The sequence below is a fragment of the Saimiri boliviensis genome, chromosome 1 (genome assembly GCF_048565385.1).
Source record: "Saimiri boliviensis isolate mSaiBol1 chromosome 1, mSaiBol1.pri, whole genome shotgun sequence".
Taxonomy (NCBI): domain Eukaryota; kingdom Metazoa; phylum Chordata; class Mammalia; order Primates; family Cebidae; genus Saimiri; species Saimiri boliviensis.
Genome location: NC_133449.1, coordinates 28802183 through 28812861, shown reverse-complemented (window position 1 = coordinate 28812861; position 10679 = coordinate 28802183). Strand labels below are relative to the sequence as shown.

Genomic DNA, 10679 nt, shown 5'->3' with positions numbered 1-10679 from the left:
GAGTGCAATGGCGCGATCTCGGCTCACCGCAACCTCCGCCTCCTGGGTTCAGGCAATTCTCCTGCCTCAGCCTCCTGAGTAGCTGGGATTACAGGCGTGAGCCACCATGCCCAGCTACTTTTTGTATTTTTAGTAGAGACGGGGTTTCGCCATGTTGACCAGGATGGTCTCGATCTTTTGACCTTGTGATCCACACGCCTCGGCCTCCCAAAGTGCTGGGATTACAGGCGTGAGCCACCATGCCCAGCTACTTTTTGTATTTTTAGTAGAGATGGGGTTTCGCCATGTTGACCAGGATGGTCTCGATCTTTTGACCTTGTGATCCACACGCCTCGGCCTCCCAAAGTGCTGGGATTACAGGCGTGAGCCACTGCGCCCGGCAGAACTCAGTATTTTTTAAGTCCTGCCAGATGATTCTGAAGCACAGTGAGAGGGGAGAAACATTCATTATGTCAGAAGGTAGGAGACAACAAAGACTGGCGAAAACAAGATGAGAAATTTTGTTCCCAGACCAAGCTGAGAGTCGGGCTGCTATTTCTCGTGGCCCAATAACAAGATGCAGATGAACTGAAGAGGAAGAGAGTTTATTTCTGTAACCGGTCACAGGGAGAAGGCCTGAAAAAATATCATCAGACCAACTCAAAATTACAAAGTATTCCAGAACTTATATACCTTCTAAGCTACATGTCTATGTGTAAATGTGCCTTCATCCAAAGACATACATGATTAACTTCTAATCTATAACTAAGATCTAAGTCCTGAAGACCTTCCTCTGGAACCTCAGTAAATTTAGTTAATCTAGATGGGTTCAGGTGCTGGTGTGATTACCCTTATCTTGTCTCCTGCTAAATCATGGAGGGTTGGGGAGTTCCTTCAGACCCCAATAAAACTTGTTTGTGGAGACCTGGGTAGTTTTCTTCAGACCCCCAATAAAACTTGTTTAATCCTAAAAGGATCCCACTAAGAATTCCTTCATTATTTTGTCATGCCTTAAGGCTTAGGAAAGGCCTGGGCAAAATTCTTGGGCTTTTATTACATTCCAGCCTTGGTATAAGGCTACTGGCTCTCTCAGCTTTGAATGTTTAGCTTAACCACTCAGTCAGTATTGAAACAGTTGTTACGGAGGCCTGCGTTAGCGAGACCTGACCTGCCACAATGGACCTAGAGGAAAAGTTTCCTAAAATCTCAAAAAATTCTACTTGATATAAAAGGAAGTCCTGGCACTTACAGTTCTCAGACAGGTCTCCAGTCTGTAAGTCTCACTCGGAACTGAGTACACCCACTTTTCTAAGAAAGAACAAGTTCTTAAAATTATTTGTCTGCTGGGTGCAGTGGCTCACGCCTGTAATCACACACTTTGGGAGGACAAGGCAGGTGGATCACGAGGTCAAGAGTTCAAGACCAGCCTGGCCAACACAGTGAAACCTTGTCTCTACTAAAAATACAAAAATTCGCCAGGCATGGTGGCACATGCCTATAGTCCCAGCTACTCGGGAGGCTGAGTCAGGAGAATCACTTGAACTTGGGAGGTGGAGGTTGCAGTGAGCTGAGATTGCGACACGGCACTCCACCCTGGGCAACAGAGCAAGACTCAGTCTAAAAAAATAAAATAAAATAAAACAATAATAATAAATATATATATATATCTATATATATATATCTATATATCTTCTCTTTTCCCTATTTCTCCTTGTTCCCCGCTTCCCACTTAGCTCTTTAGAAATTCAACTATAACCTTCTAACTCCCCTTCACCAGACACTCCTACAGGGCAAGTTCATCTCACTGTGTGCTTAGAAGCTCCAGAGCAGAACTTGCACCCACCAGGAAACGGCCTACAGAGACAAGTCAATTAATTAATAACCCAAAGTGTGCCTACTACGAAGCTCTCCCTCACCTGGAGAGCTTCAGCCACCTTTACAACCTCCAGTTTTCCCACAGAGATGCCAGCTCAACCACCCAGTAGATAAGTCATCAAAGCAAGTATGTGGACTCCCCCACCTGCCCGCTTCTTCTCCTGTAGGACATTCATGCCAGCACACCCCCACACACACCCACACACTTTAAAAGTGCCCACTTTCTGGTCCATAAACGAAGCAGTACCCCTCAAGGCAGCTTCTTCCCCTAAACTAGCTTTGGAATAAAAAGTCGCTTTCCTTATTCCAGACCTCCCATTTGTTCATTGGAGTCTACACGCGATAAGTGACTGAACTTGAATGCTTTTTGTTACATGAAGAGAGAGATTGAGAGAGAATCTTCCATCATTAGAGGCTGCATTCTCACGCCCAGGGGCATCTCATGTAAGTGGCATTCCTGGCCACACAGAGCCAAGCAAAGGATGTGTGGGATCAGCCCCAGCCCCAGCCCCGGCTCTGAGGACAATCTTCATTTCCCAGGACAGGCTTCCCACTAGATTCCCACAGGTATTCCCAACAGGCCCAGGGCCAGGTCACCAACATGCAGTCTTCCCTTTGTTTTAAAAGTAATGACATGGGGAAATCTTTTGAGAAGAAAATTTCCCAAGGTACCCCGGGGCTACCCAGGGCATCCCATCAGTGCCACACCAGAGGTGTGATTAAAACCTGAAATATCCCAGCACTTTGGGAGGCCGAGGCGGGTGGATCACGAGGTCAAGAGATCGAGACCAGCCTGGTCAACATGGTGAAACCCTGTCTCTACTAAAAATACAAAAAATTAGCTGGGCATGGTGGCACGTGCCTGTAATCCCAGCTACTCAGGAGGCTGAGGCAGGAGAATTGCCTGAACCCAGGAGGCGGAGGTTGCGGTGAGCCGAGATCGCGCCATTGCACTCCAGCCTGGGTAATAAGAGCGAAACTCTGTCTCAAAAAAAAAAAAAAAAAAAAAAAAAAACCTGAAATAATGAGGGAAAAGAGAACAGTGCGAAGATGTATTCTGCACTGTTCCCCTGTTTTCCGTTGTTTTCGATAACTCCACCCCTGAGTGGGAGGGGGACCCATGGGATGGGAAGTTTCCTGTGTGAGAACAGGCATGGAAGGCAGGAAGACAGGACAGTGCTGCTCAGCTTCACTTCTGCCCTCAGAATCCCTCCCAGACTCTACATCCCTGGGCTCCCGGGGATCTAAAAAATCCTGAAATATTCTGATACATTCTAGGATAGAAGCAGAAAATGCGAGTCTCCTCACCAAACCAAAAACATTTGCTCTGATGACAGGCAAACACAATTAATTACATTGTGCGACACTTTTCAAACACTGACTGTCAGCCTCTTGGGCGTTTTTGGATGGCTGCCTGTCTCTCAGGCCTTTAACCTGGTTCAGTAAGAATCAACAAAGAGCTAGATGGTCCCAGGGAAGCCCCAGCTGGGGTCACAATCAGGTGAGAAGCAGCTCACTGGGCTGGAATTACCCAAAGTCACTCTTAAGCCGCCTATGAAAAGCCCACGGCCCGGACCGGGATGACTTGCAGGGCCCAACCTCACCCCAGGGCATAAGGAGGGGCCGGCTTAGCTACAGCTGCCACAAAGGCAAGATGGGAAAGTGGCTTCCTCAGCCTGGCGGGGTCTGGAAATACATCAGTGAGTAGATTGGGGGCTTTCCAGAGCCAGACTCCCCGGGAGAGGCTCAGAATAGGGATGTGGAACAGATGCTACGCCTAGGCGGCACGTGACAGTGGAAAGAGGTTCCACTGGGGAAGGTTTGGGGAAGGGGGTGTCTGCCAGAAAACTTGCTGGCTGGAGGCTGGGCCCTCAGGGCTAAGGTCTTCTCGATCTGCCCCAGCATGTGGCTGCAGGGTGGGTTCCCTGAGAGAGCTGGGATGCTGCCCCTTCAGCCTTCGCTTTACCAGCCCTGCCTGCCCATGCATTTAAGATCATGGCCTGAGCTCTCTTTCTGGTCACACAGTTGTTAACCTGCCACTGGTCCCAGCCAAGGCAGATCCACCTCTAGGGTGTCCAGAGCCTGAGCCCCAGACTTTCCTCTCCAACTGCCAGGACCTCATTTCACTGGCTGCTCCCCCAGAGGGACCAACACCTTCTCTGCTTGCACAAGTCCTGGCCTGTGCTGTGCCCACACACGTCTCCAGCCTGGTGACGCAGCCCACAGCTGCAGCCCGTGCAATTTCAGACTGGTCAGCAACTGCACACCGATAGCGCTTTATGCTCCACATGAATCTCCATTTCGGGTGCTTCACGGGGAAAGCATCATCTAGTCCTCTCCAGAACTAGCCAGGATGCCACCTTCTAGAGAAGGCTTTTAGTGATGCAAATGTCAAATTCCCCTTGTCTTTTGATAAGCTGAGCAGATCCCATCAGAAGGCTCCCACGGGACCAAGAGACATGCTGCAGCTTTCGCAGGGGGGACGCACGACATCCCTGAACACATTTGTTACACTCACCTCCAGTCAGGCCCATAACAAACGGACTGGATTCGATGACCAACCCAGGAGCTGCGGGTTTCGGGAGGGCTTGCCCAGCAGCTCACAGATGGGGAACTATCGTCTCAAACAGGCTGCAACTTACAGGTCCGTGCTACCCTTTTTCTTCTTTGTCTCAACATTGTCCCCAACTGGTTTTGCTGCTATCACATTTCATTTCATTCATCACAAACCTATTTACTAAAAAATTATCTGCAATTAAAAAAGTACAAGATAATAAAGCCTTAGAAAAATAAGTAACTCTTATTTCTACTTCAAAATATACCGTGTACATCTGGAACTCTAAGGGGTAAAGTAACCAGGAGAATATTCCACCATAAAAATGAAACAAGATAAAAAATAATAATTGCCCATTTCAGATCCGTCTTTAATCCAGCTGGAAAGGGTGTGAGCTGCCAGTTGTCTTGCTGTCAGGGGCCACCTCTCTGTCAGTGGCCTTGTGGCTGCCTGCCAAGGATTCTGAGTCTAAGAGTTCCTGGAGCGTCTTGAGGATGTGCTTTGGCTGGCTGGCGGCAAAGTCCAGCAGGCGCGAGCCCATGTGCTCCTGGAGGCTCCGGGACAGCCGGCACACCACCGTGCGGATGTTCCCACTGGGCACGGGCAGGGTGCCGTTCCAGGGGGTGGTGTTCAGGAAGTGCCAGAGGACGGGAAGAACATGCCGCTCTACAGCCTGAGGCTTCTGGGGGTAAACTGAGGCCACCAGCACTGTCAGGCAGAAAAAGAAAATCACTTGAGCCAGTCACTCTCTCCCTCTCCCACTCCCCTCTCTTAGGACACCAACTTTGTCCCCCAAAGGACTAGCAGCCCAGCAGACGCGGGGCCTAAGGATCATGACACATTTAGGGGCCCATGAAAATGTGTTAGCTTCTTTCAACATTAGTAGAAAATATATGAATATATCCAACCTGGTTTATATCAGTACTTATACCAACCATTAAAAACTATAATTTTTGAATTTTTTTTATGGAGAAAGGGGCGTGTAAAGACAGAAGTATGCAGAGTCTCTTGACAATCATAATGGTTCCTCCAGCCCAGGGAACAGGAAAAAGGCAAGCACAGCTAGCTACAATCCTGCCCCCACCAGCTGTGTCAGCCTGAAGAAGCCACCTGACCTTTCTTTTTTCCAAATCCATAAGGTAAGGGGAAAAATGCTGAATTAAGGCCAGGCACAGTGGCTCACACCTGTAATCCCAGCACTTTGGGAGGTCAAGGCAGGTGGATCACGAGGTCAGGAGTTCGGGACCAGCCTGACCAACATGGTGAAACCCCTTCTCTACTAAAAATACAAAAAATTAGCCGGGCATGGTGGTGCATACCTGTAATCCCAGCTACTCAGGAGGCTGAGGCAGGAGAATCGCTTGAACCCAGTAGGCGGAGGTTGCAGTGAGCCGAGATATCGTGCCACTGTACTCCAGCCTGGGTGATAGAGCGAGACTTCTCAAAAAAAAAAAAAAAAAAGCTTAACTAACCTCTCAAGATTGTTAGAAATGCTATAATAAATATACATGAGGTCCCTACCTGTAGGCAGACAGATGACAAATAGCAACTATATTAGTATTGCATTTATGCACAGCACCACCTACGGAAGTCCACACGAATACAGAGAAAAACTACTGGGGAGGGAAATCGAGATCCTCTCGCGTGAAGCGTGCCGGCAGACGAGACAGCTGGCAGGGAAGACGGCTAGCACAGCCTCCCCAGCGCCCGGATGCCAAACCTCAGGACGAGACCAGCTGCAGAGGCACGAACGTGCTTGTGAACCACCAAGCTCTGCACAGACCATTCCATTGATGAATCCCTCAAATCTGGTTGCCCAAGGCCCCCAACCCTCTCTAAACCGCAGAAAACCCAGAAGCCAGCTGAATCTGCCAACCAGCCCTTCATCACCAGTGTAAATGCCAGAGCTGTGGCCGCATCAAAACCACATCAAGAGCTCTCCTGGGTCCCCAGAGGGGCCGTTCAGGCCTTCAACTGTGGCCGCGTTACCCTAAATGCATTAGCACTAACGAAGCTGGCTTTGCGACTCGCACACTCTGTCTGTCATCCTGCCAAAGGATAATTGCTGGGGCAGGCAAACAACACTCATAGCAGTGATTCTGGGGGCAAACTGGAAGATTCTGCGGGCCGGGAATTCTGCAGAAAACAGTTTCCATATCGTGGAAACTGCCTGAGTCCAGGGCTCAGAGCTTCGCAGCATAGCTCCATTTGAGGCTCACAGCACCCCCGAGGCAGGCTGTCTGTTCACTTTCCAGAGGAGGAAAGCAAGACTCAAACCAAGGCCGAGCGCAAAGCAGAGGACCGAGGCCAAATCTGCCTGGACTCCAGTCCACGCTCTTTCTTATCCCCAACTATCCCCAAGTTTCTAGGGATTCCGCATTTCAGAGGCTGATCTGGAGCTTCATTCATTCATTCATTCATTTACTGGGATAGGGTCTTGCTCTGTCACCCAGGCTGGAGTGGAGTGGCACATTCATGGTTCACAGCAGTCTCGACCTCCTGGGCTCAAGTAATTCTCCCGCCTCAGCCTCAGTAGTTGGAGACCACAGGCATGTGCCACCATGCTCAGTTAATTTTTTAAAAATTTTCTTGTAAAGATGAGGTCTCATTATGTTACCCAGACTGGTCTTGAACTCCTGAAGCAATCCACCTACCTTGGCCTCCCATAATGCTAGGATTATAGGTGTGAGCCGCCATGTTTTATTTTTAATGAAACTGCAAATTGTCCTTCCCCATCAGCTCCACATCATCCAATCCCCTAGGATATCTTCCTCTGAGAGCCACATGGGTCCCTCTGATTTCAAAGCCAGCCTTCAATAATGAGGAACCAGGGAAGACGACTTGGGCCACCTCTGGTCAGCCTGACACTGTCTCGGTGACATTTCCCAAGGAATGTTGTCTTTGAGGCCACACCCTCAGGGCTCTTGCGGGGAACCTCAGAGGTGAAGGTGGTCCTGATAACTGGAAGGGCAGGACTGTACCCTGTGGGTCACCCCATCATTCCCCAGGAAAGGATCCTGGAGGAAGGGGCTTGGAGGAGCTTTCTAAAGTGAAGCAAAGAGGTACACTGGTTGGAAAGAGTTGAGAGTTCTGTTCCCTATGCCTGAAACAGGCTGAGTAGGAAGAGAACAGGTGACAGGAAAGCAGTCCCTGTCAGCCCCAGGGTGGGAGATGAGGGAAATTAGAAGGGGTTCAGTGAGAGGGAACCAAAAGAAAATGAATAACCCACTGGGTGTGGTGGCTTGTGCCTGTAATCCCAGCTACTCGGGAGACTGAGGCAGGAGAATTGCTTGATCCCAGGAGGTGGACATTGCAGTGAGCTGAGATGGTGCTACTACGCTCCAGCCTGAACAACAGAGTGAGTCTTCGTCTCAAAAAAACAAAGAAAGAAAAGAAAAGAAAATGGATGACCCTGACCTATTCAAAGGTATTCTGAATCCCCACGGAATCTCACCTGCAAAAATAGGTGAGAACACAAAGAGATATTTGTATACCCATATTTATACCAACCTTTTTCACAATTGCCAGAGGGCAGAAGCATCCCAGTGTCCACTGAGGAATAGATAAACAAAATGTGGTATGTACATACAATGGAATGTTATTCGGCCTTCAAAAGGAAGGGAATTCTGGCCCGGTTCTGTGGCTCACACCTGTAATCCAAACACTTTGAGAGGCCTAGGTGGGTGAATTACTTGAGGTCAGGAGTTCAAGACCAGCCTGGCCAACATGGCAAAACGCTTTCTCTACTGAAAATGCAAAAACTAGCTGGGCATTGTGGTGGGCACCTGTAATCCCAGCTACTCGGGAGCCTGAAGCATGAGAATGGTTAGAACCTGGGAGACAGAGGTTGCAGTGAGCTGAGATCTCGTCACTACACTCCAGCCTAGGTGACAGGATAAGAATCTCTCCCTCCCAAAAAAGTTGGGGGGGCCAGGCGCGGTGGTTCACACCTGTAATCCCAGCCCTTTGGGAGGCCAAGGTGGGTGGATCACTTGAGGTCAGGAGTTCAAGACCAGCCTGGCGAACATGGTGAAACTCCATCTCTAATAAAAACATACACACACAAAATTAGCCAGGCATGGTGGCAGGCACCTGTAATCCCAGCTACTCAAGAGGCTGAGGCAGGAGAATGGCTTGACCCGGGAGGCAGAGGTCGCAGTGAGCTGAGATCGTGCCACTGCACTCTAGCCTGGGCAACTGAGACTCTGTCTCAAAAAAAAAAACAAAAGTAAGGAAATTCTGACACCTGCTACAACATGGATAATGGATAAATCTTGAGGATATTCTGCTGTGTGAATTAAGCCAGACACAAAATGACAAAAACTGTATAATTCCATTTATATGACATACCAAGACAGCCACAATCATGGAGACAGAAAGTAGAATGGTGGTTGCCAGGGTCTGGGGAAGGGAGGAATGGGGAGTTAGTGCCTAACAGGGACATGGTTTCTGTTTTCCAAGATGTGAAGAGTTCCGCAGATGACTGTAAAACTTCAGAGACACTTAATACCCACTGAACTGCACATCTAAAAATGATTAAGGTGGCAAATTTTATGTTGTGCATTTTAACACAGTATTTTTAACAGGGGGCAATGTGGTTTGACTGTGTCCCCACCCAAATCTCATCTCGCATTGTAGTTCCCGCAAGTCCCACGTGTCATGGGAGGGAGCCAGTGGGAAGTAATTGAATCATGGGGGCAGGTCTTTCCAGTGCAGTTCTAGTAATAGTAAGTCTCAGGAGACCTGATGGTTTTATAACTTCATAAGGAGGAATTTCCCTGCACAAATTCTGTCTTCCTTGCCACCATGTAAGATGAGTGGCGTGATTGTGAGACCTCCCCAGCCACGTGGAGCTGTTCGTCCATTAAACCTCTTTTTCTTTATAAATTCCTCAGTCTCGGGTATGTCTTTATCAGTAGTGTGAGAACAGACTAATACAGCAGGGAAAAGTGAGAACTATCTCAAGAACCAGGCCCAGGCACACACCCTCCACCCCCACACCCACCAAAGGCTGGGCGCCTCCACCTGTCCCCAGAAGAGCCCCCTTCCCCACCCTGCTACATTATCTCCACTCCTGCTCCTTGCATTCTCTTCCAGAGTGAGGTGCGTTTACATTTCAGCCCCCAGGAAGCTCACTCCACAGGAAGAGTAGCAGTCCCCACCTGAACTCAGTTCCACAGCCAACTCTACCTTCTCCGCTCACATCTTGGCTAATAGAACTCAGGCTACTTCAGAGCCACGGGCCCCAGGTGCAAGGATGTGGTGGGCACCTGCGTTGCAGGGGTCGACTCTGAAGCTGGCAAAGATGGTGAGGCCCTTCTGGGGGCCAACATGAGGGACTAAACCCCATTAAACTCAAGCTTAGAAGCAGCTGAAGTAATTAGCAGAAGATTTACTCCTATTAAGCTGTTCTATTATTAGACATCGCCTGTGTCAATAAAATTTTTCTTTGTTCCTGGTGGACACAGAGTTAACAGAAGAGCCATGGAGAAGCTCTTGCTTTTGAGGTCTCTTGGAAATAAGAAAAAAAATGACAGTAAGTGGATAAGGTGAAGATACTAGCCTACCTCTGGGCCCCATAAATTACCCAGACAAGGACAGGTAAACCTTTCATGCAGAAAATGCTGATTTTGAGCAATGGCAAAGGGTTCCTCGTCTGGTGTCTAGGGCTGTCTTAGTTACATACCCTGTTCTGCCCCAGCGCACCTGCGGCCAGCGCTGCCTCGCTCGCCCCATTTGCTCCGGGGAGACCTCGAACCTGCCTTCCCGTAAGGTAAGAGGCCACTCCAGGAATGCTACAAGGACAGAACCAGGCAGAGGCAAGACCAGGAGCAAGAGATGGGGCAGGGGAAGAGCTGAAAGGGCAGCTGGCATCAAGGTCCTCTGCCATACAGCATGTGCCGGGCCCCTCTCTGAATGCTCACAGCCGGGCTAGGGGGGACGGGCAGCAGAAAGACCAGTGATACCACGTGGGATGCAGCCTTGAGAAGTACGTGGGGAGAAGGTAATGCCAGAGCCAAGCAGGCATCCCCCAGGTAGAGTAAGAAGAACGGAGAAGGCTTTCCAGACAGGCAGCCACGTGTGGGCAGAGCAAGAGGTTGAGAGACCGGCCACTGCGTGGAGGGTGCATGCAGGCACCCAGGAGACAGTGTCGTGGGAAGCAGCGCAGCACAGGGTTGGGGGCTTGGCTCTGCAGCCAAGGACACGTGCTGGATTCCTCACCAAGGATCCCAGGACATGTGCTGGATTCCTCACCAAGGGACCTTGTGCA

General features: G+C 49.5%; 1 protein-coding gene across 3 annotated transcripts in view; it reads right to left on the bottom strand.

Moving 5' to 3' along the window:
- Positions 1–4761: 4761 nt before the first annotated feature.
- TOGARAM2 (TOG array regulator of axonemal microtubules 2) overlaps positions 4762–10679 on the bottom strand; it is a 74325-nt gene continuing 68407 nt past the window's right edge. For all 3 annotated transcript variants that reach the window (XM_039463915.2, XM_039463923.2, XM_074395647.1), the window contains one exon: positions 4762–5116. In XM_039463915.2, the coding sequence (XP_039319849.1) occupies positions 4779–5116 (338 nt within the window). In that variant the 3' untranslated portion in view covers positions 4762–4778. The remainder of the gene's footprint in view (positions 5117–10679) is intronic.